Source organism: Buceros rhinoceros, unplaced genomic scaffold, assembly GCF_000710305.1.
Source record: "Buceros rhinoceros silvestris isolate BGI_N320 unplaced genomic scaffold, ASM71030v1 scaffold11080, whole genome shotgun sequence".
Lineage (NCBI taxonomy): Eukaryota > Metazoa > Chordata > Aves > Bucerotiformes > Bucerotidae > Buceros > Buceros rhinoceros.
In genome coordinates, this window is record NW_010390208.1 from 75243 (window position 1) to 96366 (window position 21124).

At 39.5% G+C, this 21124-nt stretch overlaps 1 protein-coding gene across 1 annotated transcript in view; it reads left to right on the forward strand.

Moving 5' to 3' along the window:
- The window catches only part of UBAC2 (UBA domain containing 2), an 86380-nt gene that overhangs the window by 62698 nt on the left and 2558 nt on the right, over nucleotides 1-21124 (forward strand). The window contains exons 6-7 of the mRNA XM_010136920.1: nucleotides 3928-4173; nucleotides 19124-19246. Coding sequence (XP_010135222.1) covers nucleotides 3928-4173; nucleotides 19124-19246 — 369 coding nt within the window. The remainder of the gene's footprint in view (nucleotides 1-3927; nucleotides 4174-19123; nucleotides 19247-21124) is intronic.

Here is a 21124-nt window from a genome sequence, read left to right on the forward strand (position 1 = left end):
ACATACTAAAGATAAAGCAGATAAAATAAGTAAAAAAGTCACATCACCTTAATACTGCTATTTGCTTTCAGTTTGTTAATGTCTGAAAATACCAGTCTTAAATACATATCATGAATATTTTAAAATTATTCAGAACAAAATATTTGATTATTTGCTATCAAGTTCTAACCATTAGCAAAATAATTTTCTACACCAGTCTGCCTACTGTTTTTTCCATTTGATTTACTTTTTTAGTGTTAATGAAGTACAGTGATTTTAATTATCTCAGTTCATAGTGGAACATAAGTGTCTTTGTCATTTAAAATATCGGAGAACTTCAATGTTTGATTTACTTAATGTAGAAGAGAAACTACAGCTACCTATGTTTTTCTGAAAAGTGTACAACATGAGAGAAGGGGAGGGCAAGTTGGGCTTTATACAGGGGTAGGGAGAGTTCAGGACGGTTCATGTGAAGGAGCGGTAGTAAGTCATGATGTTAACAAACTGGAAAACTGTAAGCGCTCTTTTTTTCTCAGCATGCCAGTTTCCAGCATACTCCATTTCCTTTGCTTAGCATTGTGTCTCATATGATATGGTGGATGAGGGTTGTAGGTTATGGTGGTGTGACTAACAGAAAACAATGAAGATGCATTTTATGTTGCCACCCAAAAATTCTCCATCTGACAATGTGAACTTAACTGCAGTGTCTTTCTGTGATGACATTTTAGAGACTAAAGTACTCTGGAGGCTTACCTGTTGGGGGAGGTAGCCCTTCAATCTGATGTACTCTGATGATGTACAGTGCTGAAGTTGAGATTGTCTTCACTGCATAAACAAAGCTGATTTCCTTTCTTAAATACTAGAAATACTAGAAATATAAATACTTAAATAAATACTTAAATAAATACTTAAATACTAGAAATACTCTTAAATACTAAATACTAGAAATTCACTACTGTCTCTGTCAAAAATGGTGTAAAAAGTTACTTTATACTTTGTCAAAGCTTGGGGGTTTTTTTAATTATTTATATCAAGTTCTCCATATGAACCACCTAAAGAGGAAGTTCTTTGGAAATACTTGACGTTAAGATGAGTGCGTACACTAAACCAGACTGAGTCATGAGACCTGTTTTAACTACAAATGTCTCCATTCTGGTTTTATTGTTAATATGCAAATAGATATCTCTTCCTTACTACATGAAATTTCTTGAAAATTTGTCAAAACCGAACACAATATTTACAGTGTCTTATATGTCCATTTAATAGCTTTATAACTGGAGTAGTAAATCAAGGAAGAAAGGGAGTGGCACTGAAATCCTAACAGATGTGGGGGTAACAAGGTGGATTGCCAGTGTACACTTGTTGCTCTTGACAGATGAGTCTGTCCTTCTATCTTTTTATACTTGTGAAGAATTGCAGTCTCACACGATTACTGGGCCATAGTAAGTTTCTTGACAACGATATGTAGAAGATACACTTCTCTTCTGCTAGTCCCACACAGTTTTGTCTTGTTCTTTCACCAGGTGCTTTTTATTTTAGCTTTTACTCTGAACTTTATATTGTCAAACTTCTTGACTTCCTGATCTGTGAGCACAGATGCCCTTATGTTTGGGTTATGCAGTGAGTTTCTGTCTAAGGGAGGGGCCAAGACACTAGTCTGCTGTTTAGGAGAAGCAAGGAGGGGTAAGACAGCCCACTGCAACTGGTGCATTAGCTGCAGACCAAGCATGCTACTCCATTGAGCTCAGCAAAGCTAGGATGGCAGGTAGGAGCCATGTGTATGAGTCTCACACACAGTGCTAAGTACCGTTCTGCATTTTATCAGTGTCCATAAACTTTTAGCCTTATAAAGCCTTTTCATCTGATTAAATGCTCTGGAATTACTTGCTCTCTACAACTACCTGAAAGGAGGTTGTAGTGAGCTGAGTATTGGTCTCTTCTCACAAGTAACAAGCGACAGGACAAGATGAAATGGCCTCAAGCTGCACCAGGGGAGGTTTAGGTTGGATATTAGGGAAAATTTTTTCACTGAAATGGTTGTCAAGCACTGGAACAGGCTGCCTAGGAAGAAGTTAAATAACAATCCCTGGAGGTATTTAAAAGATGTGTGGATGTGGTGTTTAGTGACGTGGAATAGTGGTGGTCTTGGCAGTGTTAGTTTAACTGTTGGACTTGATGGTCTTAAGGGTCTTTTCCAACCTAAATGATTCTGTGATTCTATGAATAGCCATCTTTACTTAGAAAAGTGTAAGAATGCTTTTACTGATGTACCTACTAGTTGATGCTTGCAGCACGCTTTCCCTTCTGAGACAAACAAGTCCCAAAGTACTGACACTAAAGACACGCTTGCTGCTATCTCTTTGCTGTGTTTTCTGTCTTGAATTGATAAGAGAACGATTCTGTTTGTGGTTAATGTGTTCAGACACGTGCAAAGATTTGTCATATATTCAGAGAGTCGTAGATTTTCCTATCACCACATGCCTTGTTTTGCTCTTGTAACTTTTTGAACCTGTTCAAGATTTAGGGTGCCCTGAAAACATTAGACCTTAACAAAGGACTGTAGGTGATAAGAGTGAGCAGAGATCCATAGTTGGGAGGGACATTTGGAAGAAGTGAGGGAATGCTGGTGTGATGTTGGGCAAAGTATTTTGAGTGGGAGCACCTTCCCTTCCTGGTTACAACTGTGCAGCTAGGAATGCAGAATCCCTGGGACCGAAAAGGGGGCCTGGCTCCATAGCCTAATGATACAAGGTGGGAGGAAGGAAGAAAATGTTATCTGTTCCAGTGCTGCTTGTGCATTTTGCATCTAAGAAATAATCAAATTAAATGTGCGTGTAATATTTGCAACCTGGTGCAGTAATTCTTGCTCCCCCAAAAGTTACCTTCCTGGTAGCCCTACAATCTAGAGTTTCTTGAGCGGGGAGACTATCTACATAACTCTCTTGGGACCAAGTGCTTAGCTTCTGAGGGACCCTCTTGCTAGGTAGATCTCAAGTCCTACATACTAAAAGTAGATGAATTGCAGAAGTGATACGAATTTTCCTCTGCTTACTCTTTTGTAGTTACAGTTCTTAGTTTCCAGTGATATGCCTGTTTTGGTTATGGACTTACAGTCATCTGGAACAGTTTCACTAGAGTTGAGGAAAGAATTCCTGAGGTCACAAGAAGCTTCTGTTCCAGCACCCTGTGATTCCTGGAGTCCAGTCAGGACATGTCTTTGAATATAGAAAATTTATGTTAAATGCAGCTATCACTATGATGCCAGAGATCATGGCCTCCCTCTTATTCCATGCCATTTAACTCCTTCCTCATAGCTCACAGTTTTTAATGAACTGGGATTTGAACCTTTTTTTTTTCCTCCTAGAAGGTAGATGGATTCTGTTTGGAATAAGTCTGTGCCTACTCTTGGATTTGACTTAAAATCAGCTGCTTTGCTTTTGCTTTTACTGGAACAAGAGTCCTGAGTGGTGGGGGCAGAAGGCTTAAAGGAGATGGTTTTTTAAGGAGTGTTCACAATGCTTCAGTGTCCTCTAGGGCACCCTTAATCTTCTCAGCTCAGCATGCAGCTAACACTTACTAGAAATGAAAATTTTTGTTTGAATTTGACCTTTCTGAGAAAGGGTTGCTTGGTCTGGGCTCAAATTCGGCAGTGAGCAAAATACCCGAAGCAGCTTTCTGAGTCACAGGCACTGCAGTACACAAATTTAAATAAGTAGTAGTCTGTACTTGTGGGGAAGTTGGAGGTACAGAAATCCCCTATTCTTTCTCTGATTCTTGACTGACAACTCTGGGTAAATACAACAAAATATGCTTTAAAAACCAGAAAGACCTAACTGCTATCTGCAGCTAAATGAAAAGTAAATTTGGCATATTTAAGGTTTTGCTCTGGTTTGTTTTGGGTTTTTTTGTTTTGTTTTGTTTTTTTTAACATTTCATTTTTGGTTTTAGGTTTCTGGGATTTGCTACAATAGCAGTATATTAAAAGTTCATCGAATTCTTTGTGTACCCAGCTGGGTAGCAAAGATATTTTCTTGGACTCTTGAACCAATCTTCTCATCTGCGGAACCAACGAATGAAGTTCGAGTGGGAATGGGAGCAACAGTTGACATCCAGAGGCAGCAGAGAATGGAGTTACTGGATCGTCAGATCATGATGTCTCAGGTTGCCCAAATGAGGCGGCAAAGGCAGCAGCAGGTATTAATATAGATTTTGTAAGGATTATATGAAGTTATAGGAAAAACACAATTTTGGTTCATATATCTTATTTGGTTTCTGTTTCTTAGATTTAATGTATTTCCTTATTCTTCTCCATCAGTCTTTCATACACGGTTGAACGGCTAATAGCCATTTAAGTGTTTTATCTGGCTTTATGTGTTAAAGCTGCTTCACAAGATGTAAGCAGAATGTCAGACAAGCCTATAAGGATATCAGTACTTCTGGCATTCTTTCACCAAAAATGAGCTTGAAAGGTAAAGTGATTGCCTCTCGGTGGTCTTTAGTAAGAGCCATTGTGGAAAGTTAGAAAGTCAAAACGTATTGTAAGCATCCTTTTCAGAGAGGCTGGAAATTGTCTACATACCTCCTTTGTTTGCAGACCTACTTTGAATAAGGCTTGTTCCATTGAAGAAAGTGCAGAAAGTAAATTCTCGTAACTTTCTTATGAAGGTGAACCACAGGAACTTTCTGTTTGCTGCATTTAATGCTCTGGTTTTATTTCCTTATGGAATAGAGTAGTAGTGCCTTTTTTCTGCCGTTTTAGTCAAACCAGCAAATGCAGGTGTTCCCATACATTACATTATAGGCTACTAAAATAAGGCAGATAGTGTCTGAGTTCACTTTTTCCTCTATCTTACATGTATGTGTTACTACTCTATCAGACTTGGTGGACAACATAGGCCTTGGGTTGCTCTGTGTGAACATATACTGCTCATAATTTAATTACAGCCTAGCAATTTGAGGTCTTTACTGAGTTTCCTCTGCCTGAAAAACAGTTCTGTGCTGATATACAAGTTCTCCTTGTGTTCAAGGTAGTGCAGTGCATGTAGGTGTAGCTACGTTACTGTTAATATATTGCCAGAATTAGAGGTGTGATGGCATAAAGCTTTAGTCAACAATTGGAGTATGAATCTTTCTTTCCAGTCCCTCGTTAAAAATTCTGTTTTCCTTAATTTTTTAACATTTCAATCTGATGAAATTGTTCCTCAGGTAGAAAGATCTTAATCTACTTTTCTCTATTCCTATTAGAATGTTTATCAGTTTTAACATAAGAAATGAACAAGAAATTACTCAATTCTTGAACATTGCCGTTGTAATGGAAAATGAATTGAAAGTGTCTGTTGGGCTACAAGCTGCTGGGAAGAGTGCAGCCAGGTTTCTTCAGTTAGGAGGAAGAAACTGTTTCCAGTTATGAAGGACAACGTTAATAATATATCTTTAATTGCAGACAGTGGTAAATAAGTTCAGAACAGTAGATGATAAAAGAAGAGTCAATAACATTTTCTTCTCATCTCCTTTCCTTGGCTACTAACAATGACAGTGGAAAAATGACTTTTCATGTTTGACTTCAAAAACAGTTCTTTAAAAAGGCAGAGAGGTTTAAGTAAAATAAATTAACATTGTTTGAGCATCAGTATGACGCTTCTCTCTACAAGTCACCCAAACGCTTTCAGGTTACCTTCATGTTTAGCCTTTAACTTGAGTGCAGCATTTAGTTAACTGGTAGTGCTAGTCTGTAAAACCAGTAATTAGAAGCCAATGGGATCAATGTGTGAATGTTTCAGAGAGGCTTTTTAGAAAAGATATGTCATGAAAGCTTTTGGTCAGCTTTTTTTTTAATGAGTCACAGAATTTAGAGGCCATCAACTAAATCACAAAAAGTATCATTCACAAATATTGAGATAAAGTGGTGAAAATTAAGAGCAGGCTAATTTCAGTCTCACCATAATATTTTAAATTGAAAACTGTTTTCTGGATTGCCATACTTGATCAATTCTTTTGTCTTTGGAGGCTTGGAAAGATATAATTTGAAGACAGTGGAGTTGAACAGATCATGTTACAGATGGAATTTAGATGTTAATTTTACCTGTGGGAGTGAAGCTGATGAAGCATGCAGCGCAGTTTCTTAAGACGCTTTTTGGTGAAACTGAAAATAATAAAAGTGTGAAGTATATATCAGTCATCAAATGTGGCTTGAAATTATATCCTAGGACAACATTGTGCAGTTTACTGGAGTCTCATAATGTTTTCTTTAGGCAATGTGCAATAGGTGAGAGAAATTAACATTTTCTTTCTGTTTTGTGTGGCAAGGGAAGTGAACTTTAACTTTCCTGTGTATGCCATAGTGCAATAATTTTGTTTAGCTGTCCCTTGACAAGGTGCTCTGCTCATTCCTCCTACTTGTCTACTCTCCAGTTCATCTGAGAAAAGAGACAGTGTAACTTCCCTGTATATTGGTAGCACTATGGAAGGAGAACACAAGAACATGATAGGTGGCTTTGATGGTGCTCCATTGTCCGAGCAATGTGGCAAACTCTGTTCTGGCCCTAAGGAGGCCCCTTTCTCAAAGAGATGCTTTCTGTAGAAAGCTTATTCTTCAAGTCTGCAAGAAATTCTGAAGAATGTGAGCCTAAGAAGTTATGCCAGCCAACACAAAAATTGTAAAAGGTTTTTTAAAAATGGAAAAAAAAAACCTGGGAAAAAAATGTTTCTCATAAGTTGTACTTTCAAGATGCTGGCACGTAAATAATTTTATCTTTTTTTTTTTTCTGCTTTTCACTGAGCTTTTTCATCCAAAGCAGAATTCACTTTGGATACTTTCTACCAAAAGAAGCAAAACAACCAACCCAGAATTTCTTTGCTGACAACTCTTTGAACTTTACCTTTCCCAGTCTTTCTCTAGCTGAAATATTCTGGTCTGGAGGAGCCTGAAGCACGGAGCTTTGTGTGTGAGTGCTGGGTTGTCAGACTCCCCTAACTTCGAGGAGTAGGTTGAGTACGTGATGAATTTGAATGTAAACCACTAACTTCATTACTTGATGTACCTCATTTCAGCCCTTGAATGTTCAGTGGTACGGTGTCTGAATATGTTGTTAGAAACTGAAAAAAAAAACCTTACGTTGCTAATTTCTCGGGGGACTGTGGTTGCATGGTAACTGATTTTTGTCTTGATTTCTCATTGCTGTGGATACAGCCATTAAACAGATGATAGTGTGCATGTTGAAAACTTTCTGTTCTTTTTTTTTCCACGAAGACTCCTGAGGAATGATGAACTTGTCACAAAAGGAGAATTGCTGAGCCCTCTATGACCTTTTGAGGCAGTAGAATCAAGTGTGTGCCATATGTGTTCATTGCCTCAAAAAATACCAGCTTGCTGTTTTGTTGCTTTTAAAACTTTAGTTTCTTAGGTCTTTCCCACTCTTTGTCTATCCTCTTTTCTAATTTAAGTAATTTATCCTATTTTTCTTTTTTTCCTGTTATCTGAGCTCTTTTTACCCTTCCTATCACTTTCACATTTTCATTCCCCATTATGCCATTTTCCTCCCACACTTTCATCATCTCTTGCCCTTCATCTCTATTGTTTCCCATACTTTGTGTTTGCTGCTGTACAAAATCCTTCTTTGCTTTGGGATAAGTTCTCTCCCATCATGTCTCACTACCAGTAATAATTTGCTGATGCATCATGAAGCTCCTGGAATTTTATGGATGAAAGCCTCTTGGCTTCCTCTTGTTCATCAAGACGTAGTTCAGGTCTTTGGGCACTACTTTATCCTTTCACTACTGTAATAACTCAATTAATATTTTGGTCTTACTCTTCTGACTTATCTGTTTCTTTATCTCTTTCATTTCCTAGCATTTTTCTAAAGTTTATCTCTCTGTAACCCAAATGAAAGCCCTGGTGGGAAAAGGGAAGCAGCTGCTGCATCTGTGCACCAGTGTGGTAGCAGGGAGTCAACTTCACTTTCACTTCCTATTGAGAAATGTGGAGGGAAGCTGGCAGGCAACCAAACTGCAAATACATAAGGGAGGAGTCCATGCCTAGGTATTATTGACAATGCTGTTGTCACTCAAGATGGATATGTGGAAGCTGGTAGAAAGTTGTAGAAAAGGTGGTCAGCACCTTCTGTTGACAACTAAATGCCACTTCTCCTTTGAGCACTCATCCTTGTGCTCATTCAGGAAAGGCAGTCTATGAACCTCAGTCCCTTCATCTTGAAAAAATGTGCTTTGTATCCACAAAATATTTATTCCTTCATTCATGCTGTACATGTTAAAGACACCATATTGCCTGGTTGGTTCTTGGTTTCTTTTCAGTTTCTTGGCTCAGAAGAGATTCACCAGGTTACTCCAGGCTCTGTGATAAGCCTACAACCGTATATGAAAATCCTCATTTCACTACTACTTTTCTGCCCTATCCTCCACTTCAAGCTTATTTTTTGTCTCTTCCCTCCTGTCACTTTGTTCTTCTATTCCAGCTGCTATTACTTTTCAGTGAGGCCCTCTCTCCTTTGATTCTTATCATATCAATGGCATCTCTATATGAGATTCTACTGCTTGCAAAGACCAGACTTCTTCTACAACAATGTGACTTCCTCTAATTGTTCATTCGTTAGATATCTTTCTCCCGAGACACTGGAGAGGTGCTCTGCGGGTAGGCACACCGAGTGTCTTTATTGTTATAGGGAGTCTCATATCCTGAGAAATGTACACGTTTCACATTTTGTCAACTAAGGACTTTGAGGTTAGGTTGCTGATTTACCTTGTCGTTATATCTAAGCAGTAAACTCCTGACCTTGGGAAAAATAGATTAATGGAGAAAGGAATTTCCTGGCACAAGAATTTCTTCTCAGGAATGTTATCCTTATTCACAATGGTTGAAGAAAATCCCTCAGTGAATATACCGCCAGGCAGTCATCTTCTGCTTTCTCAAAAAAGTGCGAGAATGAGATCTGAGCGTATTCTTTAGCTCTCCCACTAGCACTGAGAGATACCACTTACACAAAGTCTCCTTGAATAACTTCACAAGTCTGCGTACCAATAACAAGTCCTTCAGACAGACATTTTGAACCCTGAAGACCTTCTGCAACCTTTATACATATCTGGGTTCATATAAACTCTTGCTCCCACAAAGCAGCTTGTTCATATTGTTCCACAGATGTACGTATCAGTGTCAGGAATCTACCAGGCTGCTTTGCTTGAATAAACAGGTGAGATTTTCAACCAAGTGTTACACAAAGTCTTTTTCTCTAATTACGATTCCATTCCAACTAGTCTGTGTTACCTAAGGCTACTTCAGGATTTTGTGATGTAATTGGGTGGAAACTGCCATTAGCAAATTTGCCATAAACTTCAGAAACAACTGTAAGTAGGGTACCAATAGGATAAAAAGAGTTATTTGAGCTCAGACTCCTGGGATGTGTGTGTACAAGATGTGACATTATATTCTTAAAGAATTTGGTTAACTAATAAGTGATTTATATGTTTATTTCAGCCCATCAACGAAGCATGTGTGCCTCAGCAATAATCAGCGTGGCTAAATTTAGACTCAGTATTCCTTCATTCTTCCCTTCTTCATGCTGATGTACATGTGTGGACACACCCCAAGCCTTTTTTGAAATCACAGACAGCTTCCATTTTTGTAGATAAAACACTATTTTCTTCTTCAGACCTCAGTGAGTCTTTAATTCATCCCTTGCTTTCTGGCACTCTTCTGGCATTTTCAAATCTTAATTATTTTTATTTTTTGTAATTGTTTAATGATGTTTTCTTTGTGTTGAGAATAAGCCTGGTTTTATTTTAAAGAGGGAGCCTTGCTCTTAGAAGTTGTTACGTGTAAAAACTGTATGTACTGCTGATGCTGGCAGGTGTGAACTCTGGATTTTTCCTGTTTAATTTCGATAACATATTTGCAGCAGTTGATAGGCCATTGCTACTTGGATATTTCTGTTTTCTTTTTCTGAATATCTTTTTCGTAGATTCTAGGTGTGAAATTAAAAGTGTTGTCTGTCTTGGTGCTGATCCAGGAAATGAACAGTTTATGACTCTTTTCTCTACAGATTACCACTTTGTTTTTCTGTCTTTTTCATGGAACTTGGCGGACAGACACTAGTAGTACTATTAGAATAAGCTGAATGAGTGTCATTAACAGCCAGTTGTCACAGTCAAAAGGCTCTGATTTCTACTTCTTGGTAGCACCCCACTCACAAATTGAACTGTAATTTTTTTTCTTGGACTGGAATTATGAAATTCTCTTTCTGTCTGACTGGGCTTTTGAGCTATAGCCTTTGAATTTGGTTTATTTGTAATCAATTTCCCTAAAGAAGCAGTGGTTGAACAACTTCCTAGAGGAAAATACTGTTTTATTTCAAGGCAAATAATTTTTTGAGGAGTATCTCTTTCCTTCTATGGGATTGTTCCGTGTTCTGTTCCTCTGACAATTTAACTTGAGGCAGTTTCCCATAAAAAGGTTCCCGGCATACAAATCTCCCCAGGCATTTCCAGAGTGTTTAATTCTCTGTTGTCTGATCAATTCCTGTTTAAAGAATACAAATTTCTTTTGATCAGTACCTGTCCTTTCATTTTTAGCTTTGACCATGGGACAAATAAGGCATCCAGTTTGGGAGGTGGTCAATTGTTGGATGCCAGGGCTGCTTCTCTTGTCCTTACAGTCTGCACTGTGAGAGTCTTGATGGGCTGTTTCTTCTTCCTAGTGTCATCTTCCAGAGCACATAGTAGACAAGAAGCATGTGGTTTGGATAGTAAGTGGTCTTTGTATTCAGGTTTTCTAACTACAACTCTGGTATTAGCACATAACAACTGCAAGCCAGTTCCGTGATGCGCTGCCTTAAGAGGCATAATAGATAGGAAAGTTTCACCAGTGTTGCAAGCGTGACACCTTCTGTGTTGACTTTGGGATGTCAACAAATGGAAGTCCCTCCTATTTGCAACCTAAGACAGAACTTAAATCTTTACATCCCAAAATCTGGGATTTTTCCCTTCATCATCATAGACTAGCCCTTTATATCTTCAAGTATGTGTTTATGCTAGTATGCTGGAAAATTTGGAGTTTTCATTGTGCCCAGTGTTTGTTATCTCAGCTTGTCAAATCAAGACAGTTTTGGAACTCTGATTTCTCACTATTGTTTTAGCCTCTACTTATTGCTTACTACTGTTTGAAAAGGTTTGTGCACAGGAGGTGAATGAAGGGTTATGAGTCTAATCATCGTGCCTTACTAATAGTCCAATGTCACCAGTCAACACCCCACCCCCGATTAACTCACTCAGCAAGTGTTGAATGCTCAATGTAAAAACAGTTCCATATCATGTCATTCCTTTAAAATTCAGCTGATAATTATGACTGACAGCTTCACCTCTCACAAGGCATTCACTTATAAAGATAAATTTTTAGTAATGTGAACTTACCAAAATATACCTGAGATTTCTGTGAGAAAAAGTGATAAGCCCCACTGACAATAGTATGGCATGGATGCATGTTTTCACCTGATGTAGCCCTGACTGTATCTATGATGTCACGTCATCAGCAAGAGCCCATTTTGGCTGAAGAACAGCTCACACAAGCAGGGGAAGCTGGGAAGTTTGGAAAAGTAAGTGCTTTGAAGTCTGTCTTTACTGTCTAGAGAAAATCCATATCCCTGTTTATTATTGCAAACGAAGTCTGAGAGTTCTGCTCCACATTTCCCTGATGCTGGACAAATGAGTAACATCAGTTCTCAAGAAATACTGTCTTTTATCTTCTGCTTGATAGAAAATTTATTTCTTTCTTCTTGGCGTAGTGATCCATCCCTTTCTGGCTGAATTACCACATCACAGCAGTAACGGAACGTGAATGTTACTGTGATCCACAGTTTGGAACAGAATAGGTATTTACCCTTACTGTAACAGGTTAAACGCAGAGTAGTCTCACTCTTTCAGTGTTCTGAGCCAGCCTCCAGTTTTTGGAAACACCTACACAGCTCTTAACTTATTGGCAGCCAGTCGTGTGTCCGAGTTGAATTATGGCAGCCCTTCCTGTCGTGTGTGACAAGCAGTGCTCTAGGAGGCCAAGTGCTTGGGCGTGCACGAGTACTCAAGTACACAACTCTCTGCACCTCCCTTGAATGCAGTAGCAGAAGCAGCCATTCCCACCTCATCTCCAAAGACCAGATGTGCCTGCCCATTGGCATTTCTGGCTTCTGTTACCGCGAACGTATTGTGCCTGTGCTGAAATCCCTCCCATTGTCTCTCAAGCAGCTTCCAAGGCCAGATTAAGGTGTTCCTCCTAGATTTCAAAGGAAATAGCTGATCAGGCTTCAGAAAAGACCACATATGGATTTCCAAACTTCTGTGACACATGAGCTCCTCTGGGACAATGCAGTCATCAAAGTTCAGGATGCAGCAACTGACTTGGAGACAAAGCCTCTTGGTTAAAGAGACTTGTCTGTAGGATAAATTTAAAGAGGAAATTGGAATATCATTAGAAATTGCTGGAGTGCTTTCCTTGGTGAAAAATTTGTTCCATCGTTAAGAATGATGCTCAGAACACTAATATTGTTACATTTCTACCCCCTTTCAAAAGAAAGAAGTTATTAAAATAAAAACAAAACAAGTGCAACCGAAAAAACAGAACAGTTTTGCCCTCACAAGAAGCGACAAGCTAGTCATTTGAATAAGTCTACTGAAAATTTCACCATTGCCATTGATCTTTCTTACGTAGTGTTTAGGGCAGCAGGTATCATCGTGTCATTCATGGCTATGCTTTTTCTTTGTTTATATCATCAGTATGTGTACTTTAGAGTTAATAATTTGTAGAAAAAATTATGTCTGAAAAGCAAGTAAGTGTTTCTTTCAGTACATTTTTTTAAATGAAACTTTATATGAAAGAAGGCAATATTTATGTCTGTACCAAGTTCATGGCTCCTATGCAGAGTAGCAAACTTTAGAAGTGTTACTTTAAAAGATGAAATGCAAAGCAGTTTCCTTTTTTTTCTTGTGCTGCGGTTGTTATGTTAAGAAAAGGTGAACAGGACAGATATCAGGAGGTGCTTCCTGTTTGTGCAAACAGATGGCGAATTGGCATTAACCATATACATGAGATAACATCAAAATATCTTATTCACATGCATCACTTTCAAGAGGATTTTTATAAAGCATTTTCCTTAAATTAAATTTCTTGAAATTAGTCTAATTAAAATATGTGGAGATGTGACAGCTACTTAACTGGATATTTATTAATTGTCCATAATACAAAATTTTTAATTGTCAAACTTTGGGTAAGAAGTGCTTTTACAAAATATGCCATGGCAGGTATGTATATGGGAAACGGGTAGAGCTGTTTTTCAGAAGGAGAGGAAGGAAATTACATGAAAATAAATGGCATAACTGAGGTTTTTAGCGGGCTGTACAATCAGAGACATTTGCTAGCTCTTCCTTATCCAAGGAGGATACTCCTTTCCTTGTAAACAGTATTGTCCCCAAAGCCATAAAAAAAACCCCAGACAACCCAAAACAGAACAAAAAACCCCAAAACGTCAAGGATGTGACCTCATAAGACACAACTTCAGTACCTAAAGCCCGGGCAGCTATCCAAGAATAAGTCATCAATATGGCATTTCTTCACAACCTTTTCCGCAATGAAGAGCTGCTGTTTTCCCATTCCCTTAATCCAGTCCATTCCTGAATCTGATTCTTGGTCATCTAAACTTGTGACCGGTTTGTTGTCTTTCTGTAACAGAAGTTCCAACATCACCAGTGTTCTCCTAATCCACTTCTAGTAGTGAGTTATTGGAGGCCAATAAAATGGTCTCCTTGGTATGTTTGTCTCCTATCAGACAACAATAAAGAATTTACAGTCAATTGATTCGCCCAGTCTTTGCACTGCTAACCAAAGGAAATAGAACTTTTCTTCAGTTAAAAATCCTAGGAGTAAGGAAGGGGGAAAGGTTTGTAGGTCTTTCATAGGTGTGTCCGACACCCTTTTAGTCGAGTTAACGAAGCGGTCTTTTTGTCAAGTGTTTTTCCTAATGACATGTGAAAAATGTTGCAGACAGAAAAAAGGGCCCAGTCACCAGTTTGTACGAAGTATTTTTATGAATGGTAGTATGTAGCCTGAATTTTTTTAGTGTTTGTCTCTTCCTAGTAGCACAGCAGTCAGGACTTCCGAAACAGTGTCTGATTAATGCCATGAGAACAAGTATGACAGCTGGCAATGAAGACTAGAAGTCCTTCATAGCATCCTACTATAGGGACTGGGACCAGTGCATGCAAGTTGATGAGAACCTTCAGCCTCTTGACTACAGTGAGCTTGGTGCTGTTTTCACGCCATAAGCAGAGGAGGCCTCCTCAAGCCTCTCATCCTGCAGCACAAACAAAGCAATGGAGGAATTAAATATGCCAAAAGAAATTTCCTTTTGCTATAGTAAGTCTTGCAGCATTCACACAATTGGGTGTGGAAAAACTGAACTAAGGAAGCAGACGTGAACAAGAAATTTTGTCTTTGCATAGGTAGCGTGACAAGAGGCCAGAGGACTGAGTGGGGGAAGGCATTGGTTTATGTCATGTCCCCAAGTGCACCAACAGGCTCTCTAGGAGGTGGGCTACCTGTGCTAAGGGTGAACTGTGGTACAGTACAGCTCGTCAGCCAGGAAGCAGATTTGTGTGAGAAATACCTGTGAGAAGCCTTGTTGGGACCTCACCCACTTTGACTGGGAGTTGCTTTTAAGTTCAGCTCCTTGCCCTTGGTCCTTGCTGAGCTTTGTGGATACACATGTGCCAACTTGCTCCTGACCCACTGACTTCAGGCTTCATCTTACACCTGCCTGGAGATGTGGATTTTAGGCTGACCATGGTTACTGTCCCTGGGCCTGCTTTGCTCTTATCACTTGGACCCTTTGGGAACACAGCATGTTTCAGTGAGGTCACAGCCTCTGCTTGCCTCGTTGTCACCCTTGGCTCTCAGTTTGCCTTTCATCTTGAAGCAGCACCTGCATTTGCTGCTCCTCAATGCCTAAGATTCAGGACAAAGGAAGATGTCACCTGAGATAATCTCAGTGCAAGATAGCCTGAGTCTGCCTGTTGTAGAAACTGGTTCTGGATGTAAAAGGTTTAATGCGCCCTCCTTACCTAGTCCTGAGTCATGTTAAGTCCCAACCCCAAACCCATTTAGTATTAAACTTAATTCTTTTTATAACAAACTGACAAACCAGAATCACAGAAGAACTGCCTGGATTTCATTAAATGGATTAGACTGGCAGACACTTGTCACTGAAGGTGCTGCTCAGGAAAGGAGCTTACATACTTGATTTAATTTATGTGAAATGCATAAATATTGTTTGCTGATTGCCTAGTAGGGACTCTCAGCTGGTTTAGAAGCATTGCTTAAAATAAATTCATCAGATTAGATATATCCATGGGACATCTTCCTGTCTGCTTGCAGAGTAAAGTGTGTTAGTGGTCAAAAACCACTGAAATACAGAAATCATCATAAAATTATGATGGGGAGGTCTGCAAAATACTTTCTGTGAGGCAAGGCAGAGTATTGGTCTGGAAACCTCCTCCTGTGCATTTTTTAACTTTGTTACTCAAGATGTTTTTTGCTGTTTGCTTTGGGTCTAAAATTCACAGATCTTCATGTATTTTTGCTGGGATGGTTAAGGTTTTCTGAAAGTCTTTACACAGTCACCATCCACACTGGAAATCCATAGCCTTGATCTCCATCTCCTGTGGATCTAAGACATTAGCTGCACTTCCTAATGTTTCCTTACCTTTAGTCTATGGGACTGGCCGCAGTACCAGTCCGGTAGTTGCTGCTGAAGTTCCCTGAATCTTTGCTCTTTTGAGCCTGACTTTGTGTGTGTGTGTGTCATTGTAATTGGAGTTGAGTCTGTGAGGGGAAACAACTTTCTTGCAGTTAAGACAAAGGAGCGTGATGTGCCTGCTTTTAGTGCAGTTTGTAAAGTAAGGCACCATTGAGAAGTGGACCATAATGCTGGGATTGATCCTAAACATCAGGGTTCACATGCCATTAAGAGCTTCAGCCTTTACTAGTTACTGTTGTTGTATATTGGATATTCTTACCTCGTTAATATAGTTAAGAACTGATGGGTTATGTTTATCACAACTTCCAAAGGTAATTGAAATATTCTAAGGGCACTGAGAAATATCTTTTCACAGCTACTTTGATCTAATTTGTCTAGTTTGTAATTTTTGGGAAAGGGTTGGCAGTCTTCACATAGAACTCTTCTGAATATATCAGTCCACATCAGCAGTTCAAGGTATCTGCTGTAAACCTTCAAAACTAAATAGTTACCTCTGTAAGAAATCTGCATTTTTTTTTAATTGAAAGTAAGGAATCCTGTGTACATTAGTTTAAAATGTATTTTAAATTTAGGGTAAGGAAGTAGACAAGCGTCTTTGTAGCGTTAGGTGACAGCACACAGGACAGGAAGGGTGCAAAACCAAACTGGAATAGGCAGCTCAGTATTGAAGCTGAGAGCACAGCTGGAAAAAAATTTTTACTTCAGTCATCAGATACACTGGAATACTGCTAAATTAATACATCTATTGCCAATTTTATATTTCATATACATGTGTTCTGTATGCCTTCATTATGCTGTATGGTGTTTCAAAGGAATGTGTCATAGTCCTGTTGACATTCTTCAATTCACCAGTTAAATGTGAATGACCCGTGGAAGTGTTACTTTCTCCTCCTCAGGTCTTTTCAAAATAGTAAAAACAGGCAATGCAGCATTAGTGCAGTGTTCTTGCTGAACTATACAGCTTAGTAGACTTTCAGAAATTCAAAGTTGATGAATTAAAACTCGACATGATTCTGAGTTCAGGGAAATTATAGACGGGGAAGTACAGGACATGTGATTTTCCAAGACCACAGAGTAGTGCAATGGTAGTGATGTCAGTAGAATGTCTGATTCCTCTCTGGGTTTAAAATTTTCCTTTTCGCTATGCTATGCTGTTTGGCTAATGCAAGGCTTTTACAGAGACCCTTGGTTAAGACCTCATCACTTCTAAGCAAATGTTTTATACAGTACACAAAATAGAAATGTAGATACATAATCGTTCTCTAAATTCAAAATCACTAACGGTGGAAACTATGTCTTGAAAACCGGTGATGACTCCCAGCTATTGCACATCTTCAGAGGAAAAATGCACTGTAGTATACAAGGGACTGGAACACTTCACAAGCTAGCATTTAAAATCTCATCACTCCCCAAGTGCTCTTTTAAGTCTGCTATTGCACTGCCCCCTGCAGTGTCTGGCTTGGTTGGGTCTCCTTTGGAGAGAAAGGAAGAAAACAAAGGAAAGGGCAAGAAAACTAAAACTTTGTGGTTTTTTTTTCTTTTTGGTGTAGCTGCAGGTTTAACTGATGATGATGGGATTGAGCAGAGACCGTTTAATGCTCTAGGGATACATAAAGGCAGGAAAAGCCCTCGCTGAGAAAATAAAAGAAAAAACTCTCTTAAGAGGAAGGTCTTCTGAGAAACGATAGTATAGAACTAAAATAGAGCAACTAGAGGAAGGAAGTCCATGCCCTATATATACAGAAAGGGAGGGGGATTTTCTCCTTAGTAACGGAGGGAGAAGGGGAGGAGGAAAAGGGCATCACAAACTGCAAAAGATGTTTTAACAGTTGTATAGGAAAGATTGATTTGGGGTTTGCTGCTCTTCCCTGCTTGCAGGGCCTGTGGGTTTTTTGGTGTGATAAAAAATGCCTTAAAAAAAAAATATTTGTTTAAGCTAATAAAATGAGGATTAAGTATTTCTGGACATTATAGATCTTGTTACTCTCCAGGACTCCTGTTCTTGGCAGGCCCCGGCCGCCCCGTGCCCGGGTCTGTGATGTCTGGAGGAAGAGCAGCGACTCTTTCATGGGCACCCCCTTGCCGTAGGGAAGGAGCTTGCGTGCCCTTGTGAGGTTGAGAGCTGTGCTGGTGGTGGCATGTGCCTCCGGTAGGGTCTCCCAAGCCAGACAAGTCTCAACTGAAGGGTCAGACAAAGTGTGTCCACAGGCAGGATGGGCTCACTACCCTTCGGGCAGCCATCCTAGGAGAAGGACAGCTCTGACTCCAAACCTGGGCAGATGGAGCTCGTTTAGCCTTGTAAGGCATCCATCATCTGAGAGAAGGACACTCTAACCAAACCTATGACCAGAGGACTTCGCTGTCACCGTCCAAGCTCGCTAGGCCCTGGCAGATGAACCTCAGGTGTAAAGGGTGGAGCCAGTTCCGCGCACGCTGGTGCCTCACCTAAAAAATCCACCGCACAGGCCCGAAGGGTGCACTCATCGCTTGCAGTGAGCGTGGGGAAAAGACCTTCCCAAATCTTCGTTCATGAAGCCAAGCCATGGTGATGATGATGATGATGATTATAGGTCTTGTACTTTAGTATTTGTTCTTTAGTATTATGTTCTGAACATCTTATTATTAAAAGACTTGAAGCTTGGTTGTTAGAAGACTGTTTCAGTTCTGCGATACGAACATTACTGCTGTGTGTTTGCACTATTACTACGTAGTTGGGAAATGTTCTGGCACTGGAATAAGGCCAGATTTTGCAAAGGTATTTCATAGGTGGAAGTTAGGTGAGGTGGTCTCTGCGTCTGCAACAGTTGCACTGGTGTCACAGAAGTAGTCTTTTGCATGGAAACCGCAGGTATCCTGAAAGTTGGGCTTATTCTGAGTTTCCCGATGTGGTTTTGCGGTTGCACTGAGAATCCATTTTTGCTTTTTCCCCGCACTTATTTCTTGTGCTCTTTTTCCCAGTAACTCCAGCAGCAGTCTTGCAAAGCTCTTGCAGGACCTGCTGTTGCCTCTCTTGCCAGGCAATTGCATATCAGTAAGGGGAGCAACCCTTAGCCTCAGAAATCTAGCACTGTTAGTAAACCAAATCATTCACAATGGATGTGAAACACCCTTTCCTCCTTTTCTTAGCACTTTTGCTTTATTTAGTGATTACTTCTAATAACTAGCAAAGCAGTAACCAGTCACAATTTTTACTTTGTAAGAGACTGCAGCGGGTTTTGTTGTTTAAAATATTTTACTCAGACGTTCGCCTTTTGTATTATGTGGGATTTATGATATTTTTGTTTAAAATATCTGTAGTTCTTTCTGCAAAGACTGACGGCAGTGTCTGGTTTCAGGGTGGGATGATTAACTGGAATAGACTGTTTCCTCCTTTACGTCATAGACATAATGCAAATTATCAAGATCACGGCCCGTCTGAACAAGACACACCTCCACCTACTGAGGTTTCTGAAGAGCAGGTAAGCATTTTTGTATTTTAAAATGGCATTCAAAAAGTAGTTAGGAATTACCTCTACTAATTTTGTTATCATCTGTTGACACAGTTTCTTAAGTGTCCTCTATTAGAATAGCAGACAACAGTCACAGCAGAGAGACAGCAAACCAAAGTTTACAGATCAGCTTGGGAGTTTCTACTTTTATGTGTAACTGCTTGTCTTTTCTATTTAAAGACGAGACAGTTTCATTAGCGGGGGCTTTACAAGTCTGATAAATGTTTCAAAGATGGAAGAATGACAAACGGATTTTATTATTTGTCTTGTAGACATGCAAGTTTTCCTTCACTGAGGTCTCCAGCTTTAGTTTCCAATTCAGACACGTAGTTTTGGAAAAAAGAATGTTATGCCAGCTGTGCACTGCAACACACGCTTGGTCTAAAATTTGGATATTTCCCTCAATAACTTGTTGCATGCAATCAAGTTCTGCAGGTTGTAGCCTGTCTGCAGTTAGCTGCATTGGCCATTTTATAGCCTAAGGTCTCCACTACCCTTAACAAGAGTAGGTTTTGAGGGTTTTTCTTTCCCTTTTCCCATTTTTAGGGAGATGAGTCAACACTTGCTCATGCCATCCAGTCGTTTCTAGTTAGTTTAAAATGAGGTTGTCCCAAACAGAAATCTTTGCTATGATCTGATTTCTAGTTTTATTCAATGTTAGAATGTGTTGAAAATGTTCAAAACTTGCAGTGTTGGTTTTGACTGCAGACCTGATGGACTACATCAAAAAAGGAAAAAAAACAAAACAAAAGCAGCCAAAAAGAAAAAGAAAAAACCCACACCAAAAAACATCTTCTGAGATAAACCCCAGAAACTTAGTTTTTACCAGACCGAAAGCCTACTCAGGTGCCCATTACGGGGTGGACCATAAGATTTTCCCTTCTAGGTTGGCTTGTGTATTTGTTTTATTGACAAATTATGCTTATGGGAACCTTTATTGTTGGGCTGGAACTAATGAATTACTAATTAGTCTGACTTATGCTGGATACCCTGCAAAGAAAAAAGTAATCTAAGCACCTTTGATTCCTCAGGGCTTCACTAACGGCACAAGTTGTCTTAGAATGGCAAAAGTGCAAGGTTTTCTTCTGTTCTTCAGATTAAAATTTGCAAGCATTTGCAGTGCTTTTGGTTCAAAAATCTCTGCATTTCTTGTGGGTTTTCTAGCACCTTAAATTACCCTTACACGAATACATCTCTGCTTCCTGGGGCTGGATAGAGTTCTTGTGGTTAAAATATACTCAGCTGAAAAGAGCTTTTTGCTGTTAAAATTTCTTCCCCGTGATGCTCACTGGATATTTCTCTAAATGGAAACATTCCAATTCCATCCATCCACTTCTTAAGGTTAGAATTCACGGCAAACCTTTCTGCTGAAATGTGTTTCTGTGGTCAGCTTTTATTCCGCTGCTTGCCCTTTTTCTCATAAAAAACATAATCTTAGATGAAAAATCAGACAGAGGAAGCTTTAAAAAGTTACGTTACTGTTGCAGAGGTGTCGAAACTAACGATTCATTTCTCTCTCTACAAGAAGGTGAGAAACCAACATTGGGTTGTAAGGGGGGAAAGGCACAAAAGTCATCAGTACCATATTTGATATTCTGACACCCAAGGCAGCCATTTTCAAACATTTTGTAATACCCCCACCTCCAGGCATACTTGGCAGTAGAATATTTCTCACTAAGCTGCCAAAGAGAGAAGATTATAAATGCTGAAAGGTCTGGGGGTATCTTAGAGGAAGGGGAGTTTTCTTTTAATTGCACCCTTCTTTCAGAAGGCATTTAAAGTACTAGTGCACTCTTGCACCCTGCAAGGATTCCTTGTGAAACGTAAATGGCCTCTGCCGCATTCCTG